Consider the following 23024-nt stretch of genomic DNA (forward strand, 5'->3'; position numbering starts at 1 on the left):
TTACCAGTACTGAACTAGGTCTCAATGGCCCCGAGTATGACCTATTTCTCTAAGTCTCTTCCTGTAACAGAGGGCTTTCCATGAAGGCCTGTCTCAGAGACATTACAATCACAACTTAATAAAAAAACAACTCAATGACCAAAATGGGTCCTCAAGTTAAAGATGGTCTCTTCACTGGCCCGTAACAAAGCATCTTCATTTCAACTGGCCTATCTTTGTCCATGCTGTTTCCTATGGTCAAGAATGCATCAGTAGTACCCTTAAGGCCTTGTGGTGCCATTAAAACCTTGTGGTGCCATTAAAACCAATATAGATTTGGAATCAAGAGAACCTGTCTTTGAATCCCAATTCTGTGGCTTACTACCTGCAGAGTAGTGGGCAATTCCCCAAACCTCTCTGACCCTTGGTTTTCTTGTCTTTAAAATAAAGGGGTTAGACCAGATGACTTCTAATGACCTTTATAGTTCTAAGCTAATGAGCCTCTTCCCTGGCCAAATCAGGCAAATCCTTCAAGATCATTAACAAATTCAATCTACTTCTAGAAGCCTTTCTAACATCTTGTACAATCAATTATCTGCACTATGATCATACTCTTTAATGCTGGGTAAAGCATGATGCCATGAAAAGGATCCCTGGTCTTGTAGTCAGGAAAAGGGAGGGGGTCAATCACTTATTAATATGTGCGGGCATTGTGCGAAGCACTTTACAAATTTTATCTTATTTGATTTGGATCCAAGTCTTGAGTTCTAATGCTCATTAGCTCTATGAATTTGGGTCTATTGCTTGTTGTCTCCGAGCCTCAGTTGTCTCTTTTTATACAATGGGGATAATAATTTCACTTGCTGTCTTATGCGACTGCTGTGGGGGAAATCACTTTGTAAACCTTATGGTGCTAAAGATGTGAGTTACTATTCTTGTCCTCTGTCATGTTAGATTATAAACTCTTTGAAAGTATGGCCTGTGGGATATGATCCTTCTAGGGTCTCCCAGAGTCTAGTGTAGTGCTAGGCACAGAATAGGTGCTTAACAAATACAGGATAAACTGAAGCAGAAATAGAGACGGAATGGAGGTCCCTTGAGGGCAGGGACTATTTCCCATTTGTGTTGTATCCCCAGTGCCTAGTACAACATCTGGCACACAGAAGGCACTCAATAAATGTGTGTTGACTGATTTACTGCCACCAGTCAGTTCTGTAGGACATGAATGAGGATACATAGCACAGAGTTAGGTATAATATACAGATGACGCCTTTGGAGTTAGAAGTGTTTCATGGGAGCAATAGTTGCTCTCTTTCTTCTTCCTATCTCTCTCTCTGTCTCTCTCTTTCTGGGTCTTTTTTTTTTTGGTCTCCATCTCTGTCTCTGTCTTTCTCTCCTAGTCTTGCTGTGTCTCTGTCTTTCTCCACATGGCCCCTATAAGGAGCTGACAACCCTTCCCACTGTTCACAAGCTTCACTTGAATTTCAGGGCACCTGCAGTTAGGTTGATAATGATCTTTCTCTCTGAACATGACTGAAGTAAAATGTGTTCTCTGGAAACAGGAAGTTGAATCTAAATGAAATGAATCTGTTGTCCAAAATAGGTTAAGCATTTCTTGGGAGAAAAACAAAGGCAGTTCTGTTACCTATCAAGATAGATACTCGTACAGATTGTAGTTTAAAATGGTGCTCCTTGGTAAGTTTCCAAGTTTATCCTCCTGCTTCTCCCCTATAGAAAAGCAGGGTGGCAGAGTAGGTAGTGCAACAGACTTGAAATCAGGCAGATCTGGGCTTAAATCCCACCTTGCAGATATTCACTAGCTGTGTGACCATGGGTAAGTCTCCCAACACCCCTCCTATAGACCCTCTTTCTCTCCTCTCGCTCACATACTGCCCTAGCATGAGCTCTTATTATGTCTAACCAGGACTATTATAATATTCTTCTAATTGGTCTCCCTGCCTCAAGTCCATGTCCCCTCCAGTCCCTCCTCCAGTCAGTCAGTCACCAATTACCAGCCTTGACCTTGTAATCCTCCTACCTAATGAACCCTCCTCTCTATGCCTTTTAACTGGCTAAGCCCCCTGCATGGCATGATCTAAAACCTCCTCACCTCCGCCTCCTGGCTTCCTTTCTTTGCTTCAAGACTCAGTTCAAATCCTTCTTTCTGTAAAGGGTCTTTTCCAGTCTTACCCCCTCCCCATTCCTCAAAGGTCTTCCCTTTGTACTTATCTTCCACTTAGAACATAACAGCATTATAACTTATAGGTACATAGTTCTTTACATGTTGTCTTTCCCCATTAGAATGTAAGTTCCTTGAGGACAGAGACTGTTTTTATCATTCTATGTATGCTATGTGCTTAGCCTGCTGCCTGGCTAAGCTCTTAATTGCTTGGTGACTTGATTTAGCTAGCTGTGTGACCTTGGGCAAGTCACTTAACCTGTCTAAGCCTCAGTTTCCCTAGTGAGATGAGGCAGCTAAAGGATGACTTCTAAGATCTTTTCAGATCTAATCTATGATCCTATTTGTTGTAGATGTAAAGAAGGAAGAAAAGAAAACCTCATCTCTGCCTGGCTTTCTAGAAACCACAAATGCATCATATCCAAAAGAACTGGGATTCTGGGGAGAACTCTGTTATTCCTATGGACCATTCTTTTTTTTTAAGTTCTAGTTTGTCTTATGAGATGACTTAAATTGATGCTTTTGTGCATATTAAAACAGCAAAGAAAAATAATCAGGCAGGCTTTAGGGAGGCCCTGGGCCACATTTCTACACAAATTTCAAACAATTGCAATCACAGCTTAGTTAAAATGATTATCCAATCAAAAAAGTCAGGTCACAGAAACTCACTCAAGCTGTATTCTTTTTTGGGGAGGGGAGGGAAGGGAAAGCATACCTTGTTTGTTTATTCCTTGTTTAAGCTTCTTTTTCTTTTTTTTTCCTCAGAAACTCTTTTAAAATCATAGATGATCCTATAAGACATGTTCTGAAAACAGGCTTCCTGATAAAGTATAGCACTATGCCCCAAATTAAGCAGATTGCTTAAAGGAATGTAAGGTAGGCAGCTGAAGATCAGAGGACCGATGAAGATGTAAACTGATAGAACTAGGGCGTACTGGTGCTTTGTTGTAACCCATAAAGCCTGAAAGGATTTCTCTTCAAGGTTATTTGCATAGCTGTCCCAAGCTCCTTCAGCTTCCATCTGGGAGAGGGGAGGTCCTCAGGCGGGAGGCTACACAGCCTTCACTATCTTAGCAGCCCTTAGAATTCTATGAACTGAAATTCTTGGGCCGAGAGAGAAGACCCGGTGCCTTGGGTATTGTTAAAAGCAGGCTGAACAAAACTAACTATGCAGAAAATGTCCGAAATGTCTAGAAAATTCGTGGCTTCTGAATGCTATTTGAAGCCTAATTCATGCATCAAATTGCACTGACATAGGGCTCTTTGCTTGCCATTATGACATGGACACTTTACATCCGCTCAGCCTCATTAGATGCCAGGCATGTGAACAGAGAAGAAATCCGAAGATCTCAAGGAGCAGACTAGGAGAGAATAAGTTTCTTGATTTTTCCCAATAGGCATCTGAGTAATGGTGCTTCCGCCTAACTTTCCAGTTCGTTCTGGGGCTACCTCATTGTTCTGAAAGACAATGATTTTTTTCGTAGACAACAAAGCATATAATCCAATACCTTTTGTTTACTTGTAGCTCCTCTGATCCTGGTATTTATATTTATCCTGCAAAGGAAGGGGTCCATGATGCCCCAAGGCAATGAATGGCCAACTCAAAACATCATATGGCAAGCTAACAATGGACTAGATTGAAAAGAAGACAAGGAATCCTTCCTACACTGACATCTTGTGTGCTCTTGTCAGTACTCTGCCATATTCATCCACTAAAGATGGTTCTATTCTTTCCCGCTGTGCCTTGGGGTAAAATGGAAGTAAGTCAACTTCCTTGAGGACAGCTAGGCTGTGCAGTGGATACAGCACTGGGCTTGGAGTTGAGAACACCTGAGTTCAAATCCAGCCTGAGACATTTACTAGCTGTGTGACTGTGGTTCTATTCTTGTTTTTCAGTCATTTCCAACTTTGTGATCCCATCTGGGGTTTCCTTGGCAAAGATACTAGAGTGGTTGGCCATTTCCTTCTCCAGTTCATTTTAGAGATGAGAAAACCCAGGCAAATGAAGTTAAGTGACTTGTCCAGGGTCACACAGCTAATAATTACCTGAGGCCTGATTTGAACTCACCAAGATAAGTCTTCCTAATGCTGGGCAAGTCACTTAACTCCATTTGACTTAGTTTCCTCATCTGTTAAATGAACTAGAGAAGTATCTTTGCCAAGAAAACTACTCTAGAATGTTTGTCAAGAAACCCCCCCAAAAGTGGTCACTAAGAGTTGGACATGACTGTAACAACTGAATAACAACAACTTCCTTGACAGCAGGAATCACCTTTTCATGTTTTTTATATGGTGCCTGGTATAGAATTGAATTAGTCAAGGATCAGCCCCTTTCTTGAAACTACTGAGTAATTTAATGAATGGTACTTCTTATCCCATTTGATTCATTGCATACCATTCTGATCATAGAAACAGAGGTTTTAAAAAGCCTAAGCCCACAATTTGGGCAACTCCAAATTCCATCAGCACACACAAGAATTGCAGTAATTAACCAAAACCGGGGTGGGAGAGTGTAAGAGAAAAGGTTGCATGTCCATAAGTCATGTTAGCCATACAGAGTTAAAGAAATACGGAAAGGAGAGAAGATAGCTTAAAGAACATTGTCTATTGTCACAGCATGGGCGACTCTTAATCCTTAATTACTTGTTTTTGTAGCTTCCATTACCAAGAAAATACTTATAATAGATATGAATGTAAAATAAATGAAACTAATGCCAGGTGTCATTTAATTAAATTCTTATTTTCAAGCAGACATTTCCAAATGCCTGGAAGCGCAGAGATAGCACACACAGGCTCCTGTCAGTTCTTGAAGCATGAATGACATGTTTTCCATTACTGATGCCTCTCCAGTGATGGTTAAGAACACATTACTACTGGTGATCACTCGGCATATTGTATTTAAGCATGCACATGCGCGCACAACCATTAAAAACTCAGAAGCTGTGTTCCAGACTGACCTTCGGGTTGGTATTGTGCTATGATCGTCACTGTCTGCCCTGCCCCCTTTAGGGCTGCTGCAGCCTGCTCGTGGGAGGCACCACGAAGGTCAATGCCATTCACCTGCAAGAGAAGATACCAAAGATGTTTCACTAGGCATGAAAACGTCAACATAGGGGGAAAAAAATGAACAACCTGGGAACCTATGATGCAAAGAGGTTGGGTAACTGATGCTCCATGGCACACCTCGGAACCTCCCCTCTTTTTTTCTCACAGAATCAAAGGATATCCTAGTTGGAATGACCTTAGCCACCATCTTGTCCAATCCATAATGGAAAAATAATTCCTCCTCTTCAGAAGATCAATATGGCACAGAGAGAAAACAACAACAATACAGTCATGCAAAATATAAATAAGGTTATGTGGAAGGGCATTAACTATTAGGAGGGAGGCATCAGGAAAGGCTGACACTTGACCTGCAACATGGAAAAAGCTAGTGATGCCAAGAAGTAGAAATGAGGAGGGAGAATATTCCAGCCATGAGTTGGTACCAATCCCAACTCAAAAGTATAGAGTTGGAGATGGCATGTTGTTTACAGGGGAAAAGCAAGAACACCAGTGTGGCTGGAATGTCAAGTGTATATGAGTGAGTAAGTTATTCCTTCTACATTGTGACTTTCCTCATCACAGTTTGGATACACTGAGAGTCAGCATAAGAACAGAAATGGGAATTTTGGCGAAGTTTTGTGGAAGCCATGGATGACACGTTGTAGGAAATAATTATTAATAATTGATACCTTGGGGGACCCAGTGATCTATCTCCCCTTCTTTCTTAGTCCTTTCTTCTACTGCCACTCAAGCGCTCAGTCCTGGAAAGTTTGATTTATCTGGGTCATACCAGACCCAAACTAACAAAATATTCTTGGGTGGAGACAGATCCTTTTATCTACATAGCCCAAGGCATTACTGATGAGATTAAACCACATCTAGGTGGAAAATAGCCTGAGTTGGGGGGGGGGGTCTTACATTCTTTCTATAATTTTATCTTCCCCAAAAGATGAGTGATCTGTCACATCTCCCCAGATTTCTTTTTAATATAACCCACCCCCAATCATTTTGACCAATTAGATTTGAACGATGCTAACCAATTAGGCTTGTTTGCTGTATGATGGATGGCTTTCCCATGGCTGGAAGAGTACATGAACTGAGACTGTGAGGGAGGGGTCTTTTGGTCCAAGAGAGATGCCAGTAGACCTCCTTTTATCCTGCTGGCCATATTAATCAAATGATTAAATTACCCACAAACTATGTCTTTCATATTTTTAATCATCACAATGCCAGCAGATGACACAGAAAAAGTTTAGAAACTTAGAAAGGCATAAAATATATGTATATTACATAACTGAAACATGCTTTTAATACCACAAATATATATATAATACATATATGTTATATTTATGTGTGTACATATATATTTATATATATAAAATTTCTTTTTTAAAGGTAAAATAAGCAAAAAAGTTAAAGTTTGCAAAAAGAATGCAAAAGCTAGAAAATAAGAGTATAGTATTTTTTACTTAATGTTGACCTACATATAACCTATGACCAAATACTTAACCCACATTTTACAATGAAGTACTATAAACACTGCAAAAAAAAAAAAAGAAAAGAAAGAAAGAAAGAAAGAAAAAGAAAAAGAAAAAGAACAGAGGAGAAAAAATTTAGACTTCTTTTCTGGTAGGGAGGGTCAAAAATTTTTACATGGACTTTCCAAATCATGGGGGCACCATGCCCTAACCCCCAAGGTGTGGAAGGGATAAGTGTAATATGCTTGGAAGGCTAGGGTGGACATACATTGTGAAGGGCTTTAAGGGTCGGAGGAATTTATATTTTATCCTAGTAGGAATGGGGAGCTACTGAAGCATCTAGAACAGAGAAGCTGCACGGGTAAACTTTTGCTTCCATTCCCTTCCATTTCATTCAGTCCCCTAATCACTTAAGTGCCTGATAGGTGTGAAGCATTAGTCTAGGTGCTAGGGGAGGTTAAAAGTGAATGAAAATAATTACTCATATTTGTTTAGCACTTTAAAAATGTTTTCCTCAGAAAAACCCCATGAGGTAAATAGAGGAGCTATTTTTAGAACCTTTTTTAGCTGAGGAAAACTAGGCTCAGAGAGGTTAAGTCACTAAGTCACAGGGTAGCAAAGGCTATAGAGCTTTGGGTTTGAAGTCTGGAATACCCGAGTTCAAAAATTGCCTCAGACACTAGCTTACTGACCGATCCTGGACATGTCACTTGACCTTAATTTGTAAAATGTGGGGGTTCCACTTAATGGCCTCTAAATTCCTTCCAGCTCAAAATCTATGATTCCGTGACTTCAGAGGAGGAGTGGGCTATATTGATGAGCCCATGATTAGGGCTTGCTCCAGGGTATCAAATTTAGTGGGAGCTGACACCATCTGCCCGGCAGCTAGGTGGCTTGGTGAATAGAGCATCAAGCCTGGAGTCAGGAAGACTCATTTCCTGGAGTTTAAATCTGGTTTCAGACTCTTACTAGCTGTGTGGCCCTGAGCTTTAACCCTGACTGCCTCAGTTTCTTTTCAAAGAATACACCAAATGGGATCATGGAGAATAGGACACAACTGAAATGACTGAACAACAATGATACCATCTGCAGTTCTTTAGCAGTAGAGAAACAACAGTTTATTGCCTAATTAATAAGAACAATTTCATCATTCGTATCAAATGGATGGCTTCAGGGACCTCTTTCATCTCCCAGTCCTGCTCCCCATGGTTTATGCAGTGGCAGGCTTTGTCTCTCTTCCAGCATGGGGAAGTGTCCTGTCCCTCCCCTCCCCTGCATATTATGTAAATATAGGGTCTTATGGTAGTTGCATAAAAGGGGGGTTTGTGATAATTGTGAAACAGTTCTGAATTATGTTTCTGGAGGGCTTGTACTTGGGGGGGGGGGTTGTCGCACCACCAGTACCCATCAGAGCTAGGATTTGAGGCTGATCCTCTTGACTCCAGGTCCAGAACTCTTTCTATATAACACCTCTGAATAAGACATTGATCTTGGCTTCTAGGAGCTTTCAGTCTAACGGGGCTGGGGGAGGGGCTGCAATGTAAAAATCATTATAATAGAAAACAGCAAAAGGGAACCAGAGAGGTACAAATGAAATACCAATCGAGTGCCCTTTGCCAAGGCAGTGATCCTTCCAGGGGGGAGCAGAAGGGAGGAGAAGAGTGTGGGTGGGAGGAACTCCCAGGAATACAGCTTGGATGGGGGACCAGACCAGGATACGATTCTAACCCGTCTGTCTATAATTTGACTAGATTCACACATCTGGCCTCCTTTCAGAGAGACATTAAAACCCATGTCTGGTAATGTTTTTGTCTGGCTTCACTGGAAACTATTTCCTGCTTCCCCACCTCAGCTAGGATTTTAGTGCGTGCTATAACTCAGCTTATGTAAGTTGTCTAGGGTGCTAGAATAGACACCTGCCATGCAAACGAGAAGAAAACAAAGTAAAAATTATATGCTGCTTCAAAAAAAAGGAAGACAGACCAGGGTAATGCAGAATGACAGATATGTACTCATAAATTAATGCATCTTAGGGCTGTCATTTTGTGGTGGATGTGTGTGTGTGTGTGTGTGTGTGTGTGTGTGTGTGTGTGTGTGTGTGTGTGTATAAATTGGAAATGGGCTACTTCTTCCAAACCCACCACAAAAATCAGCAATACAGCCCTGTCCCCCCTGGGCCTGATGGCAAAAACCTGTGTCTGATTCCTGAATGAATTTGACTGCCTTGTTTTTGATGCATGCTTCCAGAATGAATTTTGACAATTTGGAATCAAGAATGACGGGAGCTGATACTTCTGTCTTTTGCCTCTCTCTCCCCCCCCCCCCCCCCCCCCCGTCTCCTCCCCCCCTCCCTTTTACCTCCTCTTCCTCCTCTTTCTCCTCCACCTTCCTTTCCTCCTCCAGTATTGGTTTCTATGCTGAAAGGAGGGCAAAAAGCTTTAAAAACAAAAACAAAAGGGGCAACTAGGTGGAGCAGTGGATAAAGTATGGCTCTGAATTCAGGAGGACCTGAGTTAAAATCCGGCATCAGACACTTGACACTTACTAGCTGTGTGACCCTGGGCAAGTCACTTAACCCTCATTGTCCCTCAAAAAAAAAAACAAAGAAAAACAAAAAAATGTAAGACAAAACACTGCCAGGAAAAGGTCATTTCTAAATACAACTGGGGGATAGGAAACAAAAGAAAAATCTTTCTTAACCTTCTGGGGGTGTATTTTATGTCCATTTGTCCCTGTTCCCTAGTCCAGGGTTGTATTAATGCAGAGGGTAAGATTATTATTATTATTATTATTATTATTATTATTATATTTTGCCTTCCTCTCCCTGAGGGAGATTTCTCCTAGGGCATACTCCCAGAATGGAGGATTTGGGATGATTATATTGCAGGCCAAAATGCAACATCTTTCTAAACTGTGATCATTTTAGAGATCTTGGAGGTCATGGCATTAAAATTCTTCATCAGAGAACTGGAAGGATCTTGCAATCCCTTCCAGAGACTGGTCCAGAGCTCTGCCCTTCTGTAAATGGACAGCTAACCCTTCTAGGCCAAATGGCTGCTTATTCTTTTCTTGTGTATCTACGGAGATTTTATCTCCATATCCACTCTCCCATAATTATGTCCAACCCATTTCCCACCTGACTTTAAGCAAACCTGTTCCCATTTCTTTGTTCTTCTGTGGCACAGTGAACAATTCTTCATAAGACCAAAACAACATAAATTGAGAGTGGGAAATGATCTTAGATGTCATCTGAAGAGTTTCAACCCTATCATGATATATAACTGAAGAAACGGAAGTCTAGGGAGGTTAAATAACTTAACCAAAGTTATCCAGGTAAGTAGCAGACCCAGAAATTGAACCCAGGACTTCTGTCTCCCAAAGTCGCATCTTTCCCACTATCCCCCACCAACCTCCTTCTAAACTCTCTTCATCTATCCAATGGCAGTCATTAAGCAATCTCCCTCTGCTCTACCTTAACAAAACAGACATTTCCAGAAGAAACATCCTTTTATTTGTCTTTCTTTTAAAGATTCTGGCAAATTTCCCCATTCTTCCTAAATCATGGAGGTGACTGAAAAGTAGTGTATTGGGAAACATGAGCACCATGAAGCCAGAAGTCCTGGAGATGACTCAGCTCTGCACTTGATCCAGAGCAAGGTCTTGCATCCAGCCCAGACTGTCTCTGCAGACAACTTCTTCACTTCTGCCCAAGAAGCCCTCTCATTCTGGGAACACTTCTTCCCTTCTGGTCTCCTCCTCTAATTATCAAGTTCCTCCTCATATCTCTATTTGAGAAAGTACCTACACCAGCCATTCTCCCTTTAAACCCAGATTAGCCCATAATTCCTCAGACTACTTCTCCACCTTGCCCCAACAGAGGTGCATTTCCCCATCGGGTACTTTTTCCTCTCTCTTTCCTTTTTTGGCTCCCTTTTAATGGGTCTTCATTGAAATGTAAACTCTGTGGGGGCAGGGATAGTTTTTCTTTTTGCTTGTGTTTGCATTCCCAATACTTAGCATAGCACTTGGTATATAATAAGTGCTTAATAAATGTTTTCCCTGTGTCTTTCTCAATCAATGAACCTTTATTAAGCACCTCCTTTATGCCTGGTGCAGTACTAGGTGCTAGGGAATATGAGTACAATGATTGAAATAATCAATATTTGCAAAGAGCTTAAATTCTAATGGAGAAGACAATACATCTATAAGCATATAGCAAATAAATAAATAGTAGTTAAATTTTTTGAGATAATTCCCAATATATGGTTGGGAAGTTAAGAGGAAATCTTTTCTGGTTTGCTAAAAAATCATACACTATCTCCCACTGTATATACGTATGTATATATGTCATTGCCATTTATTATTTCCAGATCTTTTTTTTTCTCCTGCTAAATTGATTGGCATGCTTTTGGTTTGGCTGTATGGGCTACCTTATGTCTGCTAAATTTCTTTCTAGTGGTACCTACTTTATCAAGGTCACAGGTTTTGCTTCCTATGTTTTCACATAAAAGCAACATTTCAGAAACATTTTCAGAAAGACATTTTAAAAACAGGTTTCTACATTGATATAACTTGCTTTCAAATGCAATTTATCTGCATTTAATTCCACCATCCTTACCATTTCCTACACACATCTCAATGATAGTGATCAAGTCAGTGATCACCTGAGGGAGTAGATAGGCCCATAAGATCCAGCTTTGGATGGAAACCCAAGAGATCATCCAATCCAACTCCCTGCTTGAATTATTCCAACATATTAATTATCTAAGAAAGATTAAAGTAATTCCTGATTGTGAAACTTGGCAAGGATGATGATGTCATAATCTCCCTTTGCCCAACAGTGTTTTATATGGTGCTGGTTGAAGTCTACTTTTAAAAATTCATTCCTCCAAGTTAATGGAGAAGGTTAACTTTCACTATATGCCTGTGTACCCTGTATCTATACATAGATATCTACACAAATGCAGGCCTCAGCTTCTCTCTTCTAAGATAATCTTATCTCTTTGAAACTTTTTAAAAATTATAGAATCATAAATTTTCTTTCTTTTTGTTTTGGGGGGGGGGTGAGGCAATTGGGGTTAAGTGACTTGCCCAGGGTCACACAGCTAGTAAGTGTCAAGTGTCTGAGGCCAGATTTGAACTCAGGTCCTTCTGAATCCAGGGCCAGTACTCTATCTACTGCGCCACCTAGCTGCCCCCAATCATAAATTTTCAAGTGGGTGGCTGACATGGGGTTTAGGATGAATTAAGAGACTATTAAAGTTTAAAGTAACAAATTCGATATCAGGACACACCCAAAAAGTAAGGAAGTCAGAAGAAAGTCAGTTAGGCGTGGCTACTACCTGGGGATGTACCAAGGGACAGAGATAACTCCTGAAGTCAGAACCACCAGCCCTCATTCAAGTTTTTCCCACCACACCCCCAAAGGGAACTTTCCATTGCCAGGTTGTCACCACATCTATCCTCTATAAAAGCTTTGGCCTTCCTTCCATTCTTGTAGTAGAATATTTCTAAGCCATCTCATTCCCTTGAGGCAAAGTCTTCAACTTCCCTCTCAGTCACTTTCTCTAGTGTCCAAATAAAAGACCATTTTATTCCAATTGGACTGTGTGGGAGAGTTGTAATTCTTTTTTTTTTTAAATTTTTTGCAGGGCAATGAGGGTTAAGTGACTTGCCCAGGGTCACACAGCTAGGAAGTGTCAAGTGTCTGAGGCTGGATTTGAACCCAGGTCCTCCTGAATCCAGGGCCTGTGCTTTATCCACTGTGCCACCTAGCTGCCCCCAAGAGTTGTAATTCTTTACCCAGGAATACCTAAGGACTTTCACCACCTACATCACTGGCCTTTGAAATTATCTAGTTCAACTACTTGCTTATTGTCTCCTCCATTAGATAATGGGCTCCATGGGGGAAGGTTCTTTCTTTAGTGTCTCTTTGTATCTTCAGTACTTAGCACAAAGCCAAGAAGTAGGCAGATAAGGAATGTTTACTGACTATTGAATATCCACCTGGGGCAAGGACCCATCTCTAGTGATTAAGTATTCAATTTCTGCTTAAACATTTATTATCCTGTAAGTCAGTATACTACATTGCAATATAGGTCTACATGTTAGAATGCAAATAATAATAATTCATATTTCTATATTGCTTTAAGTTTTGCAAAGCACCCTCCTCACAACTGTGTGAAATGAATTGTAACATTATTTATGTCACCATTTACAGGTGAGGAAACTGACTCGGAAAGATCCAAAATCATTTCCAAAAGTGCCAAAAACAATGCAGCTTGAGATAAGCTAATTTATAAAATCTGGTACAGGATGGTAGACAATTATGAATAGTACCATCTCAAAAAGCAGAGAAATAGTTGAGCATTTGAAGATAAAAATAGGAAGAAAACAAAGGAAAGAAACAGGGAAAAGATCTGGAACCATTACTAACAATTTATTTTTATTCTCAAGGACAGCAGAACCACCTTACTTGGACCCTAACGTCAGTCCAAATGCACTTGTAGGGGAAGAAGAATTGGTTTTAAGGAGAACAAAGCTAGAAAGGCAATCGTATTGAATTAAGTATATATAAGGGAGATCCTTGCTAGAGGAGAAAAAATTATGAAGGTTCTGAGATACTGATATGCAAAGTGTCCAGAAGAGGGGAAAATATCAGTGTCATGGAAAAATTCTTGGACCTTGTTAATACAAAAAAAAAAAAAAAGACTAAGAAAACATCAACAATTACCAACCAATATTTTCCCTCTTCCTTCTATACAAACTATGCAAGTCATCTATACACAAATCAAGGTAGTCTTGATGAGGGTATTAACAAGGAACAAGTTGAGTTTTGCAAGTGATAATCATGGATAACATCTTCATCACTTCACAGTTGACTGAAAGATAGAGAAAATAATATTCTACTGTACCTTTTTGTTGATTATGGAAAAAAACAGTTTTGCAAAATGCCACGTTAAAGACTTTTTTCTAAGTGTTTTCTATCCAGATATCAAAGCCATTACCAATTTCTTGAAATATTTAACAACAGAAATAACTCTCTTCATTGACCCTCTGATCACATGCATCAAATGAAGCAAAAAAAGGGGCGATGCCTGCTCATCAAAGGTGTTCATCTCTGTAATGGCAGAGGTCTATCATAGTTTAAGTTGGAGAAAGATTGTCTGTGGATGGTGAGGGCTTCTAGATTAGAGCTTATAGCCCACTAGTCACAAGATTACTGAAAATTCTATAGTGCATCTCAGAACCAGATTAAAATGTAACTGGCGGGGCAGCTAGGTGGCGCAGTGGATAGAGCACCGGCCCTGGAGTCAGGAGTACCTGAGTTCAAATCCGACCTCAGACACTTGACACATACTTACTAGCTGTGTGACCCTGGGCAAGTCACTTAACCCCAATTGTCTCACTAAAAAGAAAAAAAAAGTAACTGGCACTTACTAGCTGTGTGACCCTGGGCAAGTCACTTAACCCCAATTGCCTCACTAAAAAAAAATGTAACTGGGAAATGTTTAACAAAATAAATAAAAATTCAATACAACATAGATAATGAGAATTTTTGGTTTTCTTAGTCAAATTGCAGGTACAGGTATCTGTTTCTGCTCTAGATACTCCTGGTTGTAGATAACATTGTATTTATTACATCCATCCAAGAAACACTGCAGACCCTCCTAAAAGAGAGACACCTGTAACCACTCAAAAAAATAGTCTGACCATCATTGGAAAAAAACCCACCACAACAACAAAACAGATGGATGAAGAATATCTTTTATCCTGATTACAATATGCATCTGTAAAGAAAACCCATCAATTTTGTTTATCAGTAGGTATATTGGGGACCTGAAGTACAGTTGGATGAGTTGAAGGAGAGGGGAAGAGCATACTGGATTGTGTTTGGGAAATGCCTTTATCTATCCATCTATCTCAGGAGGACTGGAGATGGCTCCAAATATTTAAGGCAATTGGGATTAAGTGACTTGCCCAATGTCACACAGCTAGTAAGGGTCAGAGGTGAGATTTGAACTCATGTTCTGTGCTCTATCCACTGCACCACCTAGCAACTCTCCCTCACTTAAATCCAATTCACCACAAGTCATGACATTACCCTGTTATGGTCCTCTTTGAGAATGAAGGACAAAAAATAACAACCACAACTAAAGATCATTTAATGATTCCAAAATTCCCATAGTGCATATTTCTAATAACATACTTGTGTTGGGATATGCTCTCAACATCTCTCTCAACATTCAAAAACTAAATCCTGACACTGTGTTCTAAGAATGGCCTGAGCAATGTACACAATAACGGGAAAAATATGCCCAACATTTGTTTTGCATCAATTCATGGATAGCCTCAGGAATAAGTAGTCAGTTTATATAAGCATTTTATGTGTTGTGATTATGAGGGCTGCAGGCAAAAACAACTCGTTTGATCTTCACAAAAACCTAGGGAGGTAAGCAGGGCAGGTATTATAAAAATAAGGAAACTGAGACTAAACAAAGCTAAGTGGAAAATTATTAAATAATAGTCAGGATTCGATCTCAGGTCTGCAGATTCCAAGTCCTGAGTATTTTGTACCAATACCTTAAGACATCTGAAAGGCCATCAACTGAAAGATTTTGATTAATGCCTAAGCAGCAGCTTCGATGAAAAGCTCTCATCTTGTACTCACCTCTTACAGGGCAGAGAGGATCAGCACAGTGTCAGACAACCATGCAAAAACAGCCATTCATGGGGGGTGTGGGGGTGGAGGTCACTCCCACATGCCACCAGTGATGATTTTAACAGTGCCCTGGAGGAACTTAAGGACAGTCCAGATCATTTCAGTGGCCTGATCTATGTGTACAACTGAAAAACCTGTCCTCCAGTCAGATTCCATTGTCACTCTCTTGATTTCAGGGACCATGGCAATATCTATGCTATATACAGTATCTTGGCAACTCAGGGCTTAATAAAGAGCTATTATTAGCACTAATCAAATTTGGACAATAATTTCAGTACATTTATCTTGAAAAAAAAAACAGTAGCTAAGAGCTACAAACGCAAATGGGTTTTTAATAATGAAAAAACACAATTGGATTTTCTTGTGGGAATCCATCTAATAATTGGCACAAGACTTCAATTAAAATAAGTAAGGTACAGAACACAGGGGACTGGTACTAGCAAGTGAATTCATGCTTGGGGGTAGGAAACTAGGGCAGAATCTAAAGTGACCTCATCTTCCATCAGGTAAAAGAAAGAATTAAAATGAGCCTGATGCATATATGTGAACAGATCACATTTTTCAGCATCATCTTAGGAGTGCATATATGGCATGAATGGTAGGATGTGCCAACACAAATGGGGAAGCATTGCCATCGATCCTCTCCCTTCACTTAGGACAAAGGCAAATATGAACACTCCCCTAGGGTGTTTCTGTGCACTTGGCCATGCTCTAGGAAGTCATCACTCACACTTTTCTCCTTTCCTCTGGTCATAGGAGAGGCATCCTTCCTCCTCACTACAGCAAATCGCTCTAATTTCTTTGTTTTCCCCTTCCACATGGGATAAATTCCTTTTCTTTCTTTTTGTTTGTTTTGCAGGGCAATGAGGGTTAAGTGACTTGCCCAGAGTCACAAAGCTAGTAAGTGTAAAATGTCCGATTCTGGATTTGAACTCAGGTCCTCCTGAATCTAGGGCCAATGCTTTATCCACTGCTCCACCTAGCGGCCCTAATCTCTCTACTTTCAATCCTTTTCCATTCCCTCTTGCCTCCTCTATGATCTTGCTCCAACAGCCTTCCTTCATCCTGCATTTCTTCTTCCCCACTATTTCTTTCCTACCTATCTAGAAATATATTCTCTGCCCCTAAAAATAGCCTCCTTTTACCATTTTTTCTGTCCAACAACTCTCTCATCCCTCTTCTTCCTTCCACGGTTGAACTTCTTAAAAAAAAACTGCCGAAAACCAAAGTTTCTACATTTTCCTTAAACTCTTGCAATCTGGATCCTGCCCTTGTGTATATTCTGAAACTGCTCTTTCTAGATCACAGCATCACAATCATTCTCAATGAATTCAACTTAGTAGTCCCAGACAAATTATGGCAGGGGCTGAAAGAACTCCAATATATGTTTGTTGAGTTTCTGTTGGTGAACTCTGAAAATCTGTGAAGAGCAGATGAGAATGCAGTGTTAGATAAGGGAGAGAATTTATCTATGCACTATGCCATATTAAGTGTATTAAGCACAGATGTTATCCTGTTTTTTAAAAATGGAAAGAGGTTGGAATCTCCAAATTGTAAGACAGTTACTGTGACTTTAGATAACCCTGGGAAAATGCAATAATATATTAAAAGGGATGGTTTATGAATATGTAAAATGGGTTACAGTGATCACTAAGAACCAATATGATTTCCTGAAGGACATACAGTGCCAGACCATCCCCATTGATTTTAATGGGTAACTAGATAAGTAGATCATGTATGTGGTGAAGACATAGCATATATGAAGCTTTTGACAAATATTCCATGCTCATCTTGTGAAGAAGATGGATGTGTACAATCACATGGGGAGACGTGGGTGACTAGAACAGTATAAGTTTACTCTGATCCAAAAACTAATGCATAATGCATGCAATAGAACATTAAATACATGTTTTCAGATTTTCACAGGAAAACCTTAAGTTTTATAGGTAGAAATGATCACCAATTGAATGTCTGTATTATGACTGCTCCTAGAACACAAAATGTGAATTGGTCAGCTCTTATGGAGATCAAAATCAGGTAAAGGAAAAAAAAAACATCATGAAGAACGGTTGAATATTTAACTCTGAATTTCTCTCCTACCTGCCAGTGAACCTAAACTTTACTCTTTCTGACTGAGATTTGAGCCACAATTTGGTAACTTGACACTGGTCTGTGTTCCTTAAATTGGGTTGGCAAATTGCCTTAGACTTAATGGTTTCCTGATCTTCCTTCCAGTTGGATTGGGATTTGAAAGACTCAGCTTTACGCCCTGGCTCTTTCACTTACTAGTTACATGACCTAGGACAAAAGACAACTTCTCTATGTCTCAGTTTCCTCATCTTTAAAATGGGGATGATAATATTTCCATTATCCAGTTCCCAGGGCTGCAGTGAGGATCAAATTACATCATGTGTGGACCAAGAAAACAAGACATTTATTAAGCATGTGCCAGGATATGTTAAGCATTTTACAGACTGATCTCACTGGATCCTCACAACAACCCTGGGAGGCAGGTGCTATTACCACTCTCATTTTACAGTTGAGGAAACTGAGGAAGGTAGAAGTTAAATGACTTGCCAAAGGTCACACAACTAATAAATGTCTGAGGCTGGATTTGAATTCAGGTTTTCCTGACTCTAGGCCTAGGACTCTATCCACTGTGCCAGTTAGCTGCCAAGGTCATGTGAAATGCTTTTTTAAAACAGTAAAACATTATATGTATGTGATATATTAATAGTAATTAATATGTTAATAAAATATTAATAATTTTTATTTATCACAGAATTTCAGAGTTAGAAGGGACCTCTGCAGATATCTAGTCTAACCCAAACATGAAAGGAATCTCCATTTATAACATATCTGACATGTCTCTTAGAACCCCCAAGAAGTCACCTTATTTGTATATATAACTTGTTAATATAATTTATTATCTTGTTAATGATGATGAATATGCAGATCTTATTTTTGCTGTTTTCAAAGGCGTCCAGCTGGGATACTTGAATATAAATCAAGAATTACTTTGATATTTTAGTCTTGTCTTAGCTACTATATTATACTGGCTCTGTACATATAAACCATATTATTGCCCCATATCCGATATATACTCTCTTCTCATTCTTGCTTCCTAAAATCTTTATATTGTTTTGGCATCCAATTCAGGTACTATCTCCTCTGTGAACCTTGACCTTTCCACCCCAAGCTATAAATTCATTCTCATATTTCTCTCTCTCTCTCTTCCCCCCTTTCTGTCCCTCACATTCTCTCCTATTTAAATGTATTGATATGAAGATGGCAGAAAGGAAGCAGCAAGCTGCCTGAGCTCTCCTTCTGTTCCCTCAAAAAGGACATTAAATCAAGCCTCTGGACGGATTCTGAAACTACAGAACCTGCAAAGGGACAGAGAGACACAGTCCTCCAACCAGAGATAACTTAGAAGACTTCAGGAAAAGGTAGGTCTGGCTTGGGCAAAAGGGAGGCCCAGCGCAGGGCAGCAACCCAGCGCCAAGGGGGGTCAGGGCAAGTCAGCAGGAGCTGCGGGCCATAGCCGAACAACTGAGGCCCCTGGAACCTGGTTCAAAAATCTGGTGGCCAAGAATGACAGTGGAAAAACCTACCTGCACAAGCCGGGAGGGCGACGAACAGGTCAGGTGGGAATGGACGCCAGGATCGGGCGCCTGGCTGGCCGAGCGCACCCAGACAGGAAGTGCAGGGCGGGGGATCTCCACACACCATAAAGGCCTCAAAGTAAAAACCCAGTCACACAGCACCTATACCCCTGCACAAGAAGCCCAAAACAGGGACTCTGGTGCCCCGAGAGCAGACCTCAACTTAAAAATAAATAAATAAGCTGCAATAATGAGTAAGAAGCAAAAAAGAGCCCTCTCCATTGAGAGCTTCTGTATCAATAGGGAAGAAGCCAACACAAACTCAGATGAGGACAATAGCCTCAAATTGTCTACATCTGAAGCCTCACAAGGGAAGGTGAATTGGTCTCAAGAACAAAAAGCCTTCCTGGAAGAGCTCAAAAAGGATTTTAAAAATCAATTGAGAGAGGTAGAAAAAAAAATGGGGAGAGAAATGAAAGCAAAACAAGAAAACTATGAAAAAAGAATCAACAGCTTGGAAAAGGAAGCGCAAAGATTGACTGGAAAAATGGAAAAAAAAAGTGCATAATTTCACTGAAGAAAACAATGCCTTAAAAAATTCAGTTGGCCAAATGGAAAAAAAGGTGCATAATCTCATTGAAGAAAAGTGCCTTAAAAAATTCACTTGGCCAAATGGAAAAAAAAGGTGCATAATCTTACTGAAGAAAACAATACTTTAAAAATTAAAATTGGACAGTTGGAAGATAAGGAATCCATGAGACATCAGGAATCAGTCAAGCAGAAACAAAAGAATGAAAAAATAGAAGAAAATGTGAAATACCTCATTGGAAAGACAACTGATCTGGAAAACACATCGAGCAGAGACAATTTGAGAATCACTGGACTGCCTGAAAACCATGACCATAAAAAGAATCTAGACACCATATTCCAGGAAATTATTAAGGAGAACTGCCCTGATATCATAGAATCAGAGGATAAAATCATCATTGAAAGAATCCACCGATCATCTCCTGAAAGAGACCCCAAAAGGAAAACTCCAAGGAATATTGTAGCCAAATTCCAGAATTATCAGATGAAGGAGAAAATACTCCAAGCAGCCAGAAAGAAGCAATTTAAATATCATGGAGCCACAGTCAGGATTGCTCAGGACCTGGCAGCTTCAACATTAAAGGACCGCAAGGCCTGGAATATGATATTCCAGAAGGCAAAGGAGCTTGGATTGCAGCCCAGAATCTATTACCCAGCAAAAATGTGCATTTTCTTTCAGGGGAAAAAATGGACATTTAATGACATTGGGGACTTTCAATCTTTCCTGGTGAAAAGACCAGAACTGAATAGAAAATTTGATCTCAACATACAAGACTCAAGAGAAGTTTAAAAAGGTAAACAGAGGGGGAGGAAAAAAAAAGGTTACCCTATTAGCTTAAACTATTTATATCCCTACATGGGAAGATAATACTCATAACTCTTAAGAACTATAAATGTATTTGGGCAGAGAGAAGGACTTTACACAGAGGGTATAAATATAAATTGTCTTTGATGTGATGATTCAAAAAAAAATTTTAAGGGGTTAAAAAGGGAGTCTATGGGGAGGAGAGGAAAGGGGAGGTGGAAGGGGATGAATTATATCATATGAAGAGGTGGAAAAAACCTATTACAATAGAGGGAAAGAAAGGAGGGGTGAACATTGTTTCAACCCTATTCTCATTAGATTTGATTCAAAGAGGGAATAACATATACATTCATTGAGATAAAGAAACTTAACTCATTCTTTAGGGAATCAAAAGGGGAAGGGAAAGGGGGGGACTGATAGAAGGGAGGACAAAAGCAAGGGAGAAAAGGGTAAAGAAAAGAGAGGGGGGTGATAAAAAGGGAGGGCAGATCGGGGGAGGCAGGGGTAAGAAGTAAAACGTCGGTGAGGAGGAATAGGGTGAAAGAAGGGGGGGAAAGCACAAAGGGGGTAAGAGAATGGAGGGAAATAGACAGTCAGTAATAATAACTGTGAATGTGAATGGGATGAACTCTGCTATAAAACGGAAGTGAATTGCAGAGTGGATTAAAAACCAGAATCCTACAATATGCTGTTTACAAGAAACACATTTGAAGCAGAGAGATACACACAGAGTAAAGGTAAAAGGCTGAAGCAGAATATATTATGCCTCAGCTAAAGTAAAAAAGGCAGGGGTAGCAATCCTTATCTCAGACAAAGTGCAGGCAAAAATAGATCTCATTAAAAGAGATAAGGAAGGAAATTACATCTTGCTTAAAGGTACTATAGATAATGAAGTAATATCAATATTGAATATGCGCCAAGTGCTATAGCATCCAAGTTCTTAAAGGAGAAGTTAAATGAGTTACAAGAGGAATTAGACAGTAATACTATACTAGTGGGGGAACTGAATCTCCCCCTCTCAGAATTAGATAAATCTAGCCAAAAAATAAATAAGAAAGAAGTGAAAGAGGTGAATAGATTACTAGAAAAGTTAGACATGATAGATGTCTGGAGAAAATTGAATGGGTATAGAAAGGAATATACCTTTTTCTCAGCAGTACATGGCACATTTTCAAAAATTGACCATGTATTAGGGCACAAAAACATCGTAGTTAAATGTAGAAAGGCAGAAATAGTAAATGCATCCTTTTCAGATCATGATGCAATAAAAATTACATGTAAGAAAGAGCCAGGGAAAAGTAGAATGAAAATCAATTGGAAACTAAATAATTTCATTCTAAAGAATGAATGGGTCAAACAAGAAATCATAGAAACAATCAATAACTTTATCCAAGATAATGACAATAATGAAACAACATACCAAAATCTATGGGATGCAGCCAAAGCAGTGCTTAGGGGAAAATTTATAGCTCTAAATGCTTACATGAATGAAAAAGAGAAAGAGGAGATTAATGAATTGGGCATGCAACTTAAAAAGCTAGAAAAAGAACAAATTAGAAATCCCCAATTAGAAACTAAATTAGAGATCCTGAAAATCAAAGGAGAAATTAATAAGATTGCAAGCAAAAAAACTATAGAATAAATAAAAGTAAGAGCTGGTTTTATGAAAAAAACAATAAAATAGATAAAATATTGGTTAATTTGATTAAAAAAAAGAAAGAAGAAAACCAAATTACCAGTATCAAAAACGAAGAAGGGGATGCTACCACCAATGAAGTGGAAATTAAATCAATAATTAGGAATTATTTTGCCCAACTGTATGCCAATAAATTTGACAATATAAATGAAATGGATGAATATTTACAAAAATACAAACTGCCCAGGTTAATGGAAGAAGAAATAAAATCCTTAAATAAACCCATATTAGAAAAAGAAATTGAACAAACCATTAATGAACTCCCTAAGAAAAAATCCCCAGGGCCAGATGGGTTTACGGGTGAATTTTACCAAACATTTAAATAACAATTAATTCCAATATTATACAAATTATTTGGAAAAATAGGTGAAGAAGGAGTTCTACCAAATTCATTTTATGACACAAAAATGGTGGTGATACCAAAACCAGGCAAAACAAAAACAGAGAAAGAAAATTATAGACCAATTTCCCTAATGAATATTGATGCTAAAATCTTAAATAAGATATTAGCAAGGAGATTACAGCAAGTGATCACCAGGATAATACACTATGACCAGGTGGGATTTATACCAGGAATGCAGGGCTGGTTCAACATTAGGAAAACTATTAACATAATCAACCACATCAATAAGAAAACCAACCAAAATCATATGATTATCTCAATAGATGCAGAGAAAGCTTTTGACAAAATACAACACCCATTCCTAATAAAAACACTGGAGAGTTTAGGAATAGGGGGAGCTTTCTTTAGAATAATAAACAGTATCTACCTAAAGCCATCAGCAAGTATTATATGCAATGGAGATAAATTAGAAGTCTTCCCAATAAGATCAGGGGTGAAACAGGGATGTCCATTATCACCCCTATTATTTAATATTGTCCTAGAAATGTTAGCTTTAGCAATCAGAGAAGAGAAAGGAATTAAAG

At 39.3% G+C, this 23024-nt stretch overlaps 1 protein-coding gene across 11 annotated transcripts in view; it reads right to left on the reverse strand.

Annotated features, from left to right (window-relative positions):
• Nucleotides 1–23024, reverse strand: part of DLG2 (discs large MAGUK scaffold protein 2) — a 2692860-nt gene that overhangs the window by 453477 nt on the left and 2216359 nt on the right. For all 11 annotated transcript variants that reach the window (XM_043992745.1, XM_043992737.1, XM_043992735.1 and 8 more), the window contains one exon: nucleotides 5116–5218. In XM_043992745.1, coding sequence (XP_043848680.1) covers nucleotides 5116–5218 — 103 coding nt within the window. The remainder of the gene's footprint in view (nucleotides 1–5115; nucleotides 5219–23024) is intronic.

The sequence above is a fragment of the Dromiciops gliroides genome, chromosome 3, assembly GCF_019393635.1.
Source record: "Dromiciops gliroides isolate mDroGli1 chromosome 3, mDroGli1.pri, whole genome shotgun sequence".
NCBI classification, from domain to species: domain Eukaryota; kingdom Metazoa; phylum Chordata; class Mammalia; order Microbiotheria; family Microbiotheriidae; genus Dromiciops; species Dromiciops gliroides.